A 16,229-nucleotide genomic window follows, 5' to 3' on the forward strand; every position below is an offset into this window, starting at 1 on the left:
TATCAGATGCACTCTCTACCCAAACACCAATCTATCAGTCTAAATGTACCATCCTAGGAAGTTCTAAGCCCATCATAACCAGCTATCCTTGCAAAGAAAGCCTGTTCTCAGAGGATGTCAAGAGTTATAAATGAGGGATTCTCTCTCTTATTTAGGGAAGGTTCTGAGGTTGTACAGAAGAGCCCTCAGAAGGGAATTTCCCTTTGGGAATTCAGAGTATGGGTGCTAGCATGCTCTACCCTTCATCCCAGGGTCCTCTTTCCAGGCTATGATAGGTACTTTAAGCCCTACAGATACCTCTGTGTTAAGTGCTGGCCAAAGCAGGCTGCACACCTCCTCCTCATGATCACCGTAGAGCACTGATTAAACAGACCTAGAGAATATACCAGCCAGGGAATAGCGAACACATCTTTAACTCTCTCAAAAGTAGAAACCTTGATAATGGCTTTTTCTGTTATTCCTACCCTTCAACCTTAGGAAAAAAGCCATCACTCCTAGTCCCAAAGGACCTTCGCCCGACACAATGGTGCAGGTCAACCCCACATTAGGGGTAGTGTTGGCTTTACCTTCTCCTGGACTAGTCTCTTGGCCACTATGCGCTTCCCTCCAAGGAAACTTCTCCACCCAGCCTTCCCCCATACCAATGCCTGGATCATCTGTCCTTCTATCCCCATAATTCTTCTTAGAGGCTCTGGTTCAACTTCATCCACTTAAATTGTCCCAGGCTTGGGGAGGAGGCTGTGGCCGAGTAAACAGGGAAAACAAAGGCACTGGAGGCTAACTCACCCAAGGAAAGGTAGTTGTCAGAAGACGCTTCTTCCAATGGATTGCTCTTCTTTATTATTCCATTTCAGGATAATGATGCCTAACCTTCTCTATATTTTCCGCTTGTGAAGCTGAATAAGGACTCTTGACTTTTCTTTGTATTTCCTATATCAAATGTACACTTTCAGTCCCCTAAGACCTAGTTCTCCAAGTCAGTGCTTTCTAATATGGGAGGAAGAGGCCTGGGCAACCCACTCTTGATGCAGGGCCTATTGTGAGGAAGTTTTAAACCCTCAGAGCATTTTCACCTGTTCTTCAGCCCAAGACAAACAGGACTAGGAGTAGAGTAGCCTCACCCCTTCCAAGCCCAGGCTGGGCTCCTCCGCTCACTTACCCTGACGGGGTCCTCTCTTCCGTCTGAATGCCGCGCCTGACTGCAGAGCTTCCAGGAGACTGTCCATCACACCGGTCTCATCGCCCTCTGGCATGAACAAAGATGGAGATGTAAGCTTGTCAGCCTGAGCAGCATGCAGTGTTCAGCCCCACACATAACATATGGACTGCCGACTGGCTTCCTGTCACCCACAGTGGCTGAAGGCTCAGAGCAGACAGAGGGCTCCACCTCCCAGCCTGTGTTTACCTGCATCTGTTTGAAAATGGTTATTTCCCTGTAGTACCCTCCTTCCCATCCCATCCAGGATTAGCACAGAGAACTGCAGAATTGTCCAAGTCTAATTCCAGAATAAGCACAGAGACTGGATGAAATAGGGAACGATCTCACTGGCTCTTTATCCTGAAGTGTTTCACTCCAATTCACACAAATACATCAGGGAGAGCCTGGTTCCAGTTTCAGAGTGGGGCTGAGGAAAAAGGACAGACCCCTGATCAAGATTGAATTTCACTTAAGTACTGCCTCTGTGGCTGCCTCTTCCAGAACCAGCTCAGCATGTAAGCAGAGCATCCTGACTGGAATATAGAGAGTTAATGTAGAATTCTTGTTCCAGCCTGGCTCTGTTTCCATGGCAACAGCTCAGGGTGGTGAAATCTGAAACTGAAATCCCAAGGAGCCTGCGGGCTGTAAGCGGCCAGGCTGGCCTCACTGCTCCCGGCGCCACCTGCTGGCTGAACATCACCAGTGCAGGTGACCTACATTCCAACCTCCTTGACTTGCCTTGGGGGCCAGGGCAAGGTCTTGCTACACAGCCAGATGACTGGGTACAGCCTTCATCCTGTGTGTCCCCTGGACTCCACCTTTCCCTACACCTAGGGACAAACCCTGGCCGCCAGGGAAGAATGGAGGAAAGTTTTGAAAGATACTTGGCATGGCCTTCAATAGCATTAGCAGAACAAAACCAAATTTTGTGGCTTATATACATAACTACAGGAAGGACTGCGGAACTGCTTCCCAGAAAAGTAGGAAGAAAAAAGTGTAGGCTGTTCTGCTCCTTCAGGTCCTTGGGCCTCATCACAGCAGGAGCTGCCAAAGAAAAGTCCTTGGGAGCAAGAAGTGCTAGAGCAGCTCTGGCCTCTTTTGCTAAGCAAAGCATTTTATTCTTGCCAGACTTGGCGGCCCTAAGAACCCCTTTACTTAGATGGGTGGTGGTGCCTCAGGTTCAAGAAAGGTGGCATCAGCTAAATTCCGTGCACAACGTACGCTATAGTTCTCCCTACAGAAGGAGCAGACAGAGGAGGGGAGGGGAGGGCATCAGCAGCAGGAAGGCAGCAGAGACCGGAAACAGAGGGCCAGTAATTGAGGCCATATGTTTCAACAAAGACATGCTTCTGGTAGTGAAACAGATTCTGCTGGAGAAAGAAGAGAGTGGCCAGCTCCCGAGCCCCCTCTCCAGAAGTGCAATTCCTTTACAATCTGATAGGTACACATGGTTATATGTGCACACAGTGTGGGTAATGTGCTGAGGTACTGAAGACGGAGCACTTAGTGAACATAAGCAGAAAGGGAGGGCAAGCCACCAGTCAGAGACAGGAGCGCAGCCAGGAAAACATTTTAGGGAAAAGAAAGGAAGATTTAATAGAGGCTACAAAAGCAGGCCAGTAGAACTTTTGACTGGCAGAAGAGTATGCTTTACAGCAGTCCTGGATGGCTGGGGAGGGGAGAACCAATGCAGGAACTGGCCAAGCAGAGAGAAGGGTCTGAGTTTGGAGAACTGGATCGTGTGTGCAGGGGAGCTGAGATGAAAGTCCAGCATCGGGCTCTTGGAGGTAAAAGGCTGCCAACACTCTTCTGCCAGGAGCTGAGCTCAGACATGAGCTGTTCTCTCTGGCCTCTAGATTCTAGGCACAGTAGCCCTGCAGATGTTCCTGTTTCAACCCACCAGTCCGCTCCTCCACTTCTTACCTGCATTCATGTCTATGAGTTGCTCTCTCTTCTGCTGCTTTTCCAGCCGCTCCTTCTCTGCCTTTTCCTTGGCGAGTTTTGCTCGCCGCATCTTTTCCTCTGTCTCCCGCCGCTTCTGATTTTCCTTGACTGCTTGCTGTGGAGGAAAAAAACAAAAAGTGGACATGTATGCACTTACACATATGCCCACCCAACACTAACCAATGTGGAAAGTGAGAAATGACCACAAAAGATTCCATCCACAGATAGCCCTTGCTCACCACAAACATATTCTTAAAGTTGTGCAGATCCATGAAGAATTCTTCCACAGACACCTTCTTGGGGTCAAAGAGGAAGTACTCTCCCAACTCCTTATAGAGGGTCTCCATGTTACAGTGCATCATCCGCAGCTTGTTATACTGTTCCTGTGCATCCTTCACAAAGCTGTGCGGGCAGGGAGTAAAGGACCAAGACCAAGCAGCAGCTCCACTGCTCTGGCCCAGAGGAACACAGAGATGCATGCTGGCAAGCACAAGGATGTTCAGTGTAACACTGCTTATAACACAAGAAGCAACCTAAATACCCAAAACGGGAATGGCAAACCATAAACCATGGCCCACCTACAGAACAGGAAGTGGCAATTAAAAAAGAGGCTGTTCTCCACATACTGCTGTGGAACCAGGTCTAAGACCTATTATGTGCAAAAAGAAATACAACACAGTTTTGGTTTAAAGTAAATTCATGAGGTAAAAATCAGAAGTGTAGTGTAGTGGTTACCTTTGGTAAGGGGAGGGAGAAGAGAACACGTATGTGTCTGTGTGTATAGTGGAGATGGGGCAGAGGGCAAGGGATCAGGGAGGATATATTGTTTATTTGCATGGTTTTTTTTTTTACAGAATTTTTTCAAGAAGGAAAAATTGTCTATCGCCAGATCTATCCTGATGTCTCCCCATGGGACAGTTTCCTTCCCTTTCATTTTAAGAAAGGATATGGTCATTTTTTCAACAAACTTGTCTCTCTCATCTGTGGCAGCTGGGAAATTCTGAACATCACGTTCCACATCAGAAATCTGTTTCTTCATTTGATCTAGGTTCTTTTGCAAGTTCTCAGCAGAAACTAAAGGAAACCCCAAAACAGGAAGGATTTATGATGAGTGTCAAGACCTTAAGCTTCCAGTCTTCGGGGCCCAGTACATACAGGTGTACCCAGTTATCCTGGCTCTCATGCTCTCTCCTCTAGCTGCTTCCCATATTTCACTTTCCAGTTCAACTATAAATTACTTGATGACTGAACCTCCAGCCTCCACAAGAAGAGAGGCTTCATTTAATTGAACAAGAACCTATGAAATTCCCTGGGGTCTTGGTCTCATTCATTTTAGGGCACACAGTTGAAGGGGAAGGGGATATACACAAAAATAGAGAGGAAGGGCACAAATCTGTTCCCATTTTTACTGAATGCTTTTTCTTTGCGTAGTTCCAGGATGATGAGGCCTGATTTTTGATAATCTAGTCCATGCTTTCTGAATAAAAAGAACTGCTGACCTAGACACAAAACACCTACCTTTCTTCCAGTTGTTTTTCAGTGTTCAGGGTTTCCCTAAGAAGGGAAAGAGTGCTCCCCACTTCTATACATGGAGACCTCCCTTCTGCCTGATAATCCTCTCCCCTGTCGCGTAGACATCATGGCTACACCCTCTCCCATTCCCACCTAAAATAGGCAGAACTGGAAAATTATCTAAGATCTAGACCGTGTTTTATTTCTGTCCCCATGCAGATATTTGGGGGTGGGGGGGGGCTGAAATGGCCTTCTAGTTTTGTCCCAACTTGCCCCACCTCGGCTGGCTTTCTCCACATGGGCAAGCTCATCTGGGAACTTTAGGACATCAGGATGGTCATTTTCGCACAACTCAGCCAAGAAGTGCAACAGTGTCATCTTCTGATCTGTGGACTTGGTGTCTCGAAGCTTGGGGAAAGAGGAAACTGTCAGTCTTGACACACCCAAGATCACCTGAGACCAACAGCACTTTGCCACACTGGGCCCCCAGAGGCCGGCAGCCTTCCCTTCTGCCGCTCTGCTCTAAACCCTCGGCTCACCTTACAGAGGAAGCTGATGCTGAAGCCAAAAGCACCGGCATTCCTGGAGCCAGCATTCATGTAGTTTCCAACAAGCAATGTAATCTCCAGGAGTTTAGAGAAGCTCTCGCTCTTTCGTAACTCCTCACACGCAGCAGTCACAGAAACAATCTCTGGCTTAATATTCTCCACTTGCTCACTAAACTGTAGCTTGAAGAGGATTGCGTTGAGGCGAGGCCGCAGACGGGGCACAGTGCCCATCTGGTGAGGAAGACAAGCAGTTCGGTACAGCCAGCAGAGAGGGGGCAAGTCAGAAAAATGTATAGGCTTGAGCCTCCTTTAGGAGGCTCTGAGTTCCAGAGTAGAAGCAGAGAGAAACACAGGTTCAGAATAGACAAGAGGCAAGGAGTGAGTGCCATGGCTGCTCTGGGGGAGCAGGGGAGCAAGGGACTCAGTGAAGAGCTTACAGCCATAGGCCTCACTCACCACCACACCAAACTGCTCCGACTCAGCCAGATCATCATACTCATCCTTCAGTTCGGAAAGCATTTTCAACTGCTCTGGCTCTGGCATCTGCTTAATGAGGTTCTGAAAGAGAGAAGGGACTGTCTCAGTTTGAGGGGGATGAGCTAATGGCCTGGGCCTCCTGTCAGTCCCCCATTCTGCCCAAGGACCACCAAGAAGGAAACACGGACTGGGAGGAGAGACAGCTAGTGAGATGGCAGGACTTCTGAAAAATATACCAGGAATCACCTAACCACCAGAGAGAGAGACGCTTACCCAAAGCCTTAAATCCATAAATCATCTCCTAGACGATTTACTAGAGGACCTCATCCTCTACCCAGAGAGGTGATGAGGCTTGTGCACTACGACACGAAGAGCCAATCCAGCAGAACCACCTGGCTCCTTACCTGGATCATAGACTCAGTGAGAACAGCCTCATTCACCTCCAGGATGACATTCTTAATCTCTTGATAGGCCATGCGGAATGAACCCAGAAAGATGGCTGCCAGGAAATGAGACATAAAGATACATTCTTCTCAGTCTCCTCTCCCTTCCAGCCTGTTCTACAAACCTCTGTTGGAAAATGTGCCCAAGAGTATTTGTTTAAAGTCACTATTAGAAACCTCCATCAGCTCCCCACTGCCCGTGTAGCTGAAATCCCAAGTTCCTCAGTCCAGTGTGGAAGGTTTCTGCCTCTCAGCTTTCTCTTTTGTGAATCCCCACATTTATGTCATATAAGCTACACTGTTCCAAGCACACATCCTACAAACACTGTGGCTCCTGGCCTTTGCTCACACAGGAAGATTTTGATATTCTCTATCTCTATACATCCAAGATACTCACCCTACTCTATTTTTAGTTCCCCACTCCCATGACTCCATCCTCAAAGCTGCCACTGCCTTCAACTGCTGATTCCTAAACTGCCATATCCCCCAGCAAACACATCTTGTGTTCCCGTTTTCTCACCAGTCTTTACAGCGACCCCTCAACCTCATCGGAGTGCACACACACACTCACTTTGGTGGCAGAGCTGACCGTTCCATTTTCTCTGGATGTACGAGTTCCACTTTGCCTTCTCTACTGCACTTCCACCCTCCAGTCTAGAGCTTCACTCAGTCTCTACTGTTACTGCCATTTCCCTTACCACTATTCCTGTTCTCGTTTCCTTCTCCTTCCAGTCTCTGGTCAATCCAGCCCTCTCATTGCTCTTTTTTGGCACCTGGGCTAATGAATACTGCTGGCAAAGACTCTGCAGATCATGGTTCATCAGGGTGTAGCAGCACCAATAGTAGCACGGGTCTCAGCATTGCAGCCTCTTGGAAGCTCCTCCCAAAATATCCTCATGGTCTCAAGTGTCCCACCACTTCTGATTTTTAAGATCTCATTTCTCTTTGCTTGAAAAAAACTGAAGCCACTGATCAAAGTACTTGCTAAGCATTCTCGTACGCACTGGAGGTCCTCAGCTTGAGTCAGACTAGTCAAAGCTTATGTAAGGACGATGTGGCATTATACAGAAGAAACCTTGTACCAATACTTTTGTCAGCTTATCAGCGACTGCACCCATGTACTCATCCTTTTCTTGTGTCTCAATAGAACAGGTGGCCCTGAGGACCTTTTCCTTCAGTGCATACACGTAATCAAGTTTCTACCATCTAAAAAACAAAAAACCAAACCCCTGACTTGATACTACTCTCTAACTGCCAACTTTTCTCCCTCACTCTCTAACATTCTAACAGTACAGCAGTCTGTTCTCTTCCACCGCCACAGCTCTCATCTGTTCCGTCCCTAGAGTCCATGACAAGACTGTAATTACTTACTGAACGTCAGACATGGTACTTTACACAGAACCTACATACATGATCTCATTTCACCCTATTCATAATATCCCCATACATCTGTAGTATTAGCCCCATTTGATAGAACACTAATATTTAAAGTTAAGCTACTCAAATCCAAGGTCACACTGCGAATAATTGTTGGAAGCAGGATTTCAATACTAAAGGATTCCAGAGCCTCTGTTCTTAACCTCTATGCTACACTGAAATTATTCTTGCTTAAGCTACTGACTTTCCTCCAGCAGATCTAAAGGACCTGTCTTGTCTTGTCCTGATTCTTAGTGGACTCTTAGTCTTCATCTGACTACTCCCATTTCTTTTTGTTTATTTTTGTTGGTTGGAGCCTCAATCAGAAGGACTTGGGCCCTGACTACTCCCATTTCTTAGGACTGGATCATACCATTTTTCTTGCTGCTCCTTTCCAGTCTCCTTTGAGTTCTCCACCCACCCCCCACTATTTACTTGCCCTTTTGTATTAGTGACCTTCAAAACAAACTCACAGCTTCAGCTATGAGTCACGTGCTATCTCCTAAATTCCCATCTCCAGCCAAACCTTCCTCCTGATTTCTACACCAAAATGCCTAACACACCCATCCTTCTGGAGGAATCCCCACAGGCATCTTAGATTCTACCCTAAGAGTAATCATTTCTGCCCACCACCCTGCCACCTCTCATTCATGTCCACTACCCCCTGCTCCTCCCCAAAAAGACAATTTGCTCCTGCTGGATATTCCTTTTTCAGTAAATGGTACCACTCTCTTTAGAGTGCTGTGAACCCAAGAAAACATCTCCTTTATTCCCTCAGCCAATCACTAAGTTCTAGTATTTCTATCTTCTTAGTCTTTTCCGCCTTCCTACTCACTCTCACTACTTAAATTTCAGGCCCTGATCACTTCTCATCTAGTTTTAAAGCAAGAACGTAACTCATCTTTCTGCCTGTAGTCTTCCTGTACCCCAGCAATCCAGCCTCAAAGTCACTGCTTGAAGTAGCCTTTCCCCAAATTACACAGGGCTGTATCACGCATTTTCCTGATTAACATCCCTTCGATAAATTCCAAAGCTTTCAGGATAAAATAGGTAATTTTTATCCTAAGCCTGTCAGAATTCTTCATGATCTGGCTTCTTTTTCTTTCTTGAAAGCTTCTTCTGCCATCACTCCCCCCACATACAGCCTTTACTCAGCTGTACTCAACGACCTGCAGTTTTCCAACCGCACAGTGTTACCTTGTGCTTCTGTGCCTTCACACATGCAGCCCTCTCTGCTGGAAACCAGGCAGCCCACACCCTTCACTTCACTCATGACTACTACTTTTAGCTCAATTAAGCAGGACCTCCTCTCGAGGGACATCAAGGATGTGCTCCCTCCAGCACTCCCCCCACTTGACCTGGATGCCCCTTTCCTGGTGCTCTCGTATGCATCCTAACACACCTCAATCTGTGTTGTTACCATAAGAGGCACTTAGTAATTTCTGAGTCACTAAATTATATCTTCTAGACCATCCTTCCCCAAACTAATCTCAATTCTCTCTGGGTTCTGTTTTCCGTATCAATATCACTCAACTGGAAATAACAATGTCCTATGCCACAGTCCTATCATTTTCTAAAAGAAGAGTTATTTAAGTTTTCTGTCCCCAGAGATGATCTTGGGAAGAGGAATTATCTCACATTAGTCTCCAAAAAAAGACTTACCCACAGACAATATTTAGTAATATTTGTGGTCAATGATCTAAGTGTACCCAGCCAAGAATAATGTAAAAAACATACTGTTCTCATTCTATCACTGGTTTTACTTATAGGTATGTGTACACATTTACTTATCTGATCTTGGCCAAGTCACAACATGTGAACTTTGATCTTCTCATTTGGAAAAATGAGGACAACAGCCACACTGCAAGATTGTAAGTGGGTTTTATGGAATATATACCCTTTCATCTCTGAAACACGTGTCTAGTCTGTGCCTAATAGAGGATGCAACATGTCAGACCTCAAATATTTACTTGAACAGATATTTAAATCTATATTGCTCAGCACAAAGGAGATACACAGCCATAAAAATTTGATGATCAGAATGAATGTTCATAAGTATTACCTGTATCAACTTGGGGGAACAGTTTCTGATCCTAGTTTGAAAAGTATAGGATTTACATTATTTGTTCCATGCCACAAAATTACTTTAGACTTAGATGCTATCAAACCAGAGCTGCATTTAAAGGAAGTTCTTAAAGTTAGAAAGAAGGAAATGCACACTAGCTAGAATATTTGTGATAGATTTTCTGTGGATGTAATGGAAATAGTAAGGGCTTTGAAATAAAAAAAAAATCTGAGGTTCAAATCTCAGACCTGTCTCTACCTACTGGACTAGGCAAACGCCTAAAGTCTTAACCTCTATTTCCTTGCCATAAAACTGAATACTAACAGTTTTGCAGTTCTACTCAGGAGCTCAACAAATCAAGAGACTCTGGATCCACCAGAATTAAGGTTTGAGAAGAAGCCCTTCACATGTCAAATAGTTGGGATCACCGAGTTACTCACAGAGATTCTGGGCCGTCTTCGAATCCAACACCTTTAACTCTTTTACTTTTTTCTTTTGCACAGATTTCTTTTCTTCTCCACCTTCCTGATCCTTCTTGGCTAGTAAGGGAAAGGTTAGAAAAACATGACTAAGGACAAGCCATATTCATGCCTTACTGAACTACTGTACCAGCCTGGAAGGGGCTCCTTATCTCCTATTAACAGCAGTTTCCCTACTGCATTCCTTCAAAGCTAACCTTCTCTCTAATCACCCACCCTTCTATTACTGACCCCCCACCCCTAACTAGTCAATATTTTGTTCTCATTCCTTTAACTGTTAGCAATAATGCTTTCCCACCTACATCTTATCATTTACTACCAGATCTTTCCCTGAGAAATATGGTAACTATTCAGGCTTTGCAGACTTTATGATCAGTCGCCACTGCTCAATTCTGCCACTATAGCATGAAAGCAGAAACAACACATAAACAAATGGGCATATAGTTTGCCAACCTGTTACTAGAGTTTTCCACCATGTTATCCTTTGTGCTTATTAAAAATTCTGTTTATCCTTAAAGCTCCACCTTGAATAGGATTCCTTATAAAAATTTTCATTTCCAGGGCATCTGGGTGGCTCAGCTGGTTAAGCATCCTGAGCATTTTGGCTCAGGTCATGATCTCATGTTTCGTGAGATCCCTGAGTGTGAAGCCTGCCTAAGATTCTGTTTCTCTCCCCCTCCTGCGTCCACACACATGTGGGCTTTCTCTCTCTCTCAGAATAAATGAACATTTTAAAAAACTTATTTTTTTCCATTCCCCAAATGCCTATGATCTCTCTCCAAATCTCCACTGAATTTGATACTTCTTTATTCTAAGAAGCTTTCCTTCTTAAATTAAACTAATGCTTTGATGAATCGATTTTCATGCTATTTGTTATCAATCCTCATTCAACAATTATTCAATGTTTTGTGACATTTCTGACATACCATCTTGATCTTTTTAAATCCTGTTACTTTTTTAATTAAGATTTTACTTTTAAGTAATCTTTACACCCAATGTGGGGCTCAAACTCAGAACCCCAACATCAAGAGTTGCACACTTCACTTACTGAGCCAGCCAGGCGCCCCAACCCTCTGCTACTTTTTAAGTGTGGATACTTTCCCATCCCGCCAACATTTTTAACTTCAAGAGCATGGACAAAATAATATTTTATTATCTCACTCTCTTAGCAGTTAGCATGACAGTAACATTCTCTAAGAAATGGGTGACACTGGCTATTGAGGAGGATTGAGAAGCAGAAAGGGAAACAACAAATGTTCTGGACAGAAAGAATTGTAAAATATTCTGTCCTATAGGGTAACCTGGCAACAGCTCTTTTTAGAAAGCTCCATGGGAATATCTCCACAAGGAAGGTCAAGAACCTGACAAAGCTAGTTGCTCTGAGCAGAGGAATGAGGGACTGGAATACAGAAGTGTATTACAGTGAATAACTTGCTCGTATACTGTTTAAATTTTCATTAAACCACAAAAAAGCACTGTCTGGTGCAAATAAATAAGAAATACAGCAAACAAAAAAGGAAGTTACATGGCAAAAAGGACCAAGAGCTATTAGAAATCTCATCCTTTGACCAGATAGTTCCAACTCAAAGAAGGTTTGTGCCAGATCATTCTGGACATTGTGAATAAAACAGCAAATGAAATAAAGATTCCTGCCTGCATGGAACTCATATTCTAATAAAAAGGAATAAACAGTTAAGACATAAAATAGTGTGTTCGCAGGTCATAGTTTTGTGGGGAAAAAAATCAAGTAGGGAACAGAATACGGGAATTTCATGGAGACTGGATTATATCTTGGGGGGGGGGGGTCAGGGAAGGTTCTATAATGTGACTTTTGAGAAAAGACCTTTTAGAAAGTGAGAGCACAAGCTACATGAATATTTTTGGGGAGAGGAGGAAGCATTCCAGGGAGACAGAACAACAAATAAAAAGGTTTGAGAAAGGAGTAGGCTAGGTGTGTCCAAAGCAAAGCAAAAAGGTCATTGTGGCTATATAGAGGGAGGGAGGGGCTGGGAGAGTCAGAGATATACTAAAGACAGATCACATAAGAAAATGGAAATTATGAGTAGTCAAATAAAAATGGAAACTTCAAACATCCAGACTGTATTATAAAAACTTAGAAACAGGAAAGGAAAAAAGTAAAAGTAAAGCTCTCATTTTATACAGGCAAAGAGAAAGATATATGATGTTAAAAACAAAACAAAACAAAACAGGGGCACCTGGGTGATCTCAGGTCATGATCTCATCATTTGGGAGTTTGAGCCCCGTGGTGGTCTATGTGCAGACAGCTCAGAGCCTGGAGCCTGCTTCAGATTCTGTGTCTCCCTCTCTGTCTGCCCCATCCCCCACCCCTCTCAAAAATAAACGTTAAAAATTAAAAAAAGAAAAAAAAACCCACAAAGAACAGACTCNTCAGGGAAGGTTCTATAATGTGACTTTTGAGAAAAGACCTTTTAGAAAGTGAGAGCACAAGCTACATGAATATTTTTGGGGAGAGGAGGAAGCATTCCAGGGAGACAGAACAACAAATAAAAAGGTTTGAGAAAGGAGTAGGCTAGGTGTGTCCAAAGCAAAGCAAAAAGGTCATTGTGGCTATATAGAGGGAGGGAGGGGCTGGGAGAGTCAGAGATATACTAAAGACAGATCACATAAGAAAATGGAAATTATGAGTAGTCAAATAAAAATGGAAACTTCAAACATCCAGACTGTATTATAAAAACTTAGAAACAGGAAAGGAAAAAAGTAAAAGTAAAGCTCTCATTTTATACAGGCAAAGAGAAAGATATATGATGTTAAAAACAAAACAAAACAAAACAGGGGCACCTGGGTGATCTCAGGTCATGATCTCATCATTTGGGAGTTTGAGCCCCGTGGTGGTCTATGTGCAGACAGCTCAGAGCCTGGAGCCTGCTTCAGATTCTGTGTCTCCCTCTCTGTCTGCCCCATCCCCCACCCCTCTCAAAAATAAACGTTAAAAATTAAAAAAAGAAAAAAAAACCCACAAAGAACAGACTCAACTTTTTTGCTTGGCAACAAAATAAAAATATATATACCACATATACACAAGAAAGAAATGAACAGGGGCTTTAGAAAACTGAGTGGATCTGGGGTAGGAGGCACCACAGCAGAATTAGTCTGCTGTGAAAATGGAGCAGGCTCAACTAGAATGAGAGTCACCATCTGAGGTAGGCCTCCTGAGATTCACAGAATTTACTTGCTACTCAGAAAGAAGGGTCAGAGAAACGCAATACTGAACCCTGGATGATGCTGAACAGTCATGAAATTACTCTAATTTGGATGCAAATGGCTTCTTACTTTTGGGTTATATTTATCCTTTGCCACCCATCTATATTTCTAAGGAAGAGAATATTAACAGAGTAAAAAACTGCATCCTGAGAGTGGGAAGTTAAGACGGTGGAGAAGTTGGGGGACTGGGATTTTCCTCATCCCTCAAACACAGCTGTAGAGAGGTCAGATCACTTGGAACACCCATGAAAGGGATCTCAGGAGAGGCAGAAGGTTTTCCACAGTTGGAGGAAGGCAGCGTGGTAGGATTGAGGCTTTCCCTCTCCTGTTTGCTTTTTTTTCACCCAGGGTTACTTCAACAAACAAATCAAAGCACACCTAGTTGAAGGTCTAATCACTCCACCACTACAAACAAGGAGGAGCTCCCCAGAGGACTGAACAGTAGGATAGAGCAGCCAAAACATAAAAACAGAGTGCATGCAACATATAGCAGAAACACTTCTTGTAGTGCCAGGTCCTGGACAGATCATGACCCTACTTTAATACAGTTCTCTCAGGTGTAGGACACATAACAAGCTTTTAAAACACATAAAAGATGGGGCGTCTGGGTGGCTTGGTTGGTTAAGCATCTGACTTCAGCTCAGGTCATGATCTTCTTTCTAGTTTGTGGGTTAGAGCCCCACATTGGGCTCTGTGCTGACAGTTCAGAGCCTCGAGCCTGCTTCAGATTCTGTGTCTCCCTCTTTCTCTGCCCCTCCTCCCCTTGCTCTCTCTCAAAAAAGTGAATAAACAGTAAAAAAAAATTTTAATAGGGGTGCCTGGGTGGCTTAGTTGGTTAAGCGTCCGACTTTCGCTTAGGTCATGATCTCATGGTTCGTGGGTTCAAGCCCTGCGTTGGGCTCTGTGCTGACTGCCAGCTCAGAGCCTGGAGCCTGTTTCGGAGTCTGTGTCTCCCTCTCTCTCTGACCCTCCCCTGCTCACACTCTCTCTCTCCTAGAAATGAATAAACATTTAAAAAAAATTTTTTTCTTAAAAAAAAATTTTTTTAATAGGCAGAAGACAAGATGGAGGAAACTTAGCCACAATGACAAGACGGAGGAATTCTTCCCAAAGGAAAAGTCAAGAAGAAATCACAGCCAGAGAAATGCACAAAACAGATATAAACAATATATGTGAACAAGAATTTAGAGTAACAGTCCTAAGACTAATACCTGGGCTCGAAAAAAGCATAGAAGACACCAGAAAAACCCTTGCTACAGAGATCTAAGACCTAAGAATTAGGATGAATTAAAAAGTGCTATAATCGAGATGCAAAATAAACTAGATATAATGACAGTGAGGACTGAAGAAGCAGAAAAGAGAATAGGTGAAGTAGAAGAGAAAATTATGGAAAATAATGAAGCTGAAAAAGAGAGGGAAAAGGAAATTATTAGATCATGAGAGGAGACACAGAGAAATAAGTGATCCCATGAAATGAACAGGCTTCCAGGTCCAAGACGCACAGAGAACGCCCTTCAAAATTAACAAAAACAGGTCAACGTGATGACGTATCATAGCAAAGCCGGCAAAATACAAAGAAAAAGAGAATTCTGAAAACAGCTAGAATTGTTGTTTTCCTCCATCTTGTTCTGAAAACAAAAGGTCCTTAACCTACAAGGGTAAATACATAAGGGTAGTAGCAGACCTGTCCACTGAAACTTGGCAGGTCAGAAGGGAATGGCAGAAATATTCAATGTGATGAACAGGGAAAATATGCAGCCCAGAATCCTTTATCCAGCAAGGCTGTCATTAATAACAGGAGAGAGAAAGACTTTCCCAGACAAACAAAAACTAAAGGAGTTCATGACCACTAAACCTGCCCTGCAAGAAATCCTAGGGGGTAACTCTGTGAGTAGAAAGCAGAAAAGACTACAAAAGACCAGAAGGACATCACCACAAACATGAAATCTACAGATAACACAATGGCACTATGATCATATCTTTCAATAATTTCTCTGAATGTAAATAGACTAAATGGCCCAATCAAAAGACATAGGGTATCAGGATGGATTAAAAAAACAAAAACAATAAACACAAGATCCATCTATATGCTGTCTACAAGAGACTGATGACCTTGTAGGCCACCTGCAGAGTGAAAGTTAGGGGTGGAGAACCATCTGCCAGGCTAATGGATGTCAAAATAAAGCTGGAGTATCCATACTTATATCAGACAACCAGATTTTGTAACAAAGACTGTAACAGATGAAGAAGGGCATCATGATTAAGGTGTCCATCCCTCAAGAAGAACTAACAACTGTAAATATTCATGCTCCCAACTCAGAAGCACCCAAATATATAAATCAAAGACATATGCCAACTTACTAATAATAGCACCATAATTGTAGGAGATTATTACTTTAATATTCCACGCACACCAATGGAGAGATCATCTAAGCAGAAAATCAACGAGGAAACAACAACTCTGAATGTCAAATTGGACCAGATGGACTTACTAGATATATTGGGTCACAAATTAGCCCTCAACAGGTACAAAGACTGAGGCTATGAAACTTGAAATCAACCACAAGAAAAAATTTGGAAAGCACCTAAATGCATGGAGATTAAAGAACATCCTATTAAGAATGAGTGAGTTAACTGGGAAATTAGAGAAGAAATTAAAAAATACATGGAAGCAAATGAAAATGAAAACACGGAAGTCCAAACACTTTGGGATGCAGCAAAGGTGGTTCTGAGAAGAAAGTACACTGCAATTCAGGCCTATCTCAAGAAGCAAGAAAGGTCCCAAATACACAACCCGACCTCATACCTAAAGGAGCTAAAAAAGGAGCAGCAAATAAAGCCCAAAGCCAGCAGAAGAAGGGAAATAATAAAGATTAGAGCAGAAATAAACAATATAGAATCCAA

General features: G+C 43.5%; 1 protein-coding gene across 1 annotated transcript in view; it reads right to left on the reverse strand.

The window, feature by feature from the left end:
• The window catches only part of DIAPH1 (diaphanous related formin 1), a 97,942-nt gene that overhangs the window by 6,780 nt on the left and 74,933 nt on the right, over positions 1 to 16,229 (reverse strand). The window contains exons 19-27 of the mRNA XM_077768819.1: positions 10,044 to 10,142; positions 6,084 to 6,178; positions 5,659 to 5,760; positions 5,194 to 5,433; positions 4,933 to 5,062; positions 4,091 to 4,216; positions 3,382 to 3,545; positions 3,122 to 3,257; positions 1,160 to 1,246 (exon numbers count right to left, since the gene is read on the reverse strand). Of these exons, the coding sequence (XP_077624945.1) occupies positions 1,160 to 1,246; positions 3,122 to 3,257; positions 3,382 to 3,545; positions 4,091 to 4,216; positions 4,933 to 5,062; positions 5,194 to 5,433; positions 5,659 to 5,760; positions 6,084 to 6,178; positions 10,044 to 10,142 (1,179 nt within the window). The remainder of the gene's footprint in view (positions 1 to 1,159; positions 1,247 to 3,121; positions 3,258 to 3,381; positions 3,546 to 4,090; positions 4,217 to 4,932; positions 5,063 to 5,193; positions 5,434 to 5,658; positions 5,761 to 6,083; positions 6,179 to 10,043; positions 10,143 to 16,229) is intronic.

The sequence above is a fragment of the Crocuta crocuta genome, unplaced genomic scaffold, assembly GCF_008692635.1.
Source record: "Crocuta crocuta isolate KB4526 unplaced genomic scaffold, BGI_CrCroc_1.0 scaffold64, whole genome shotgun sequence".
Lineage (NCBI taxonomy): Eukaryota > Metazoa > Chordata > Mammalia > Carnivora > Hyaenidae > Crocuta > Crocuta crocuta.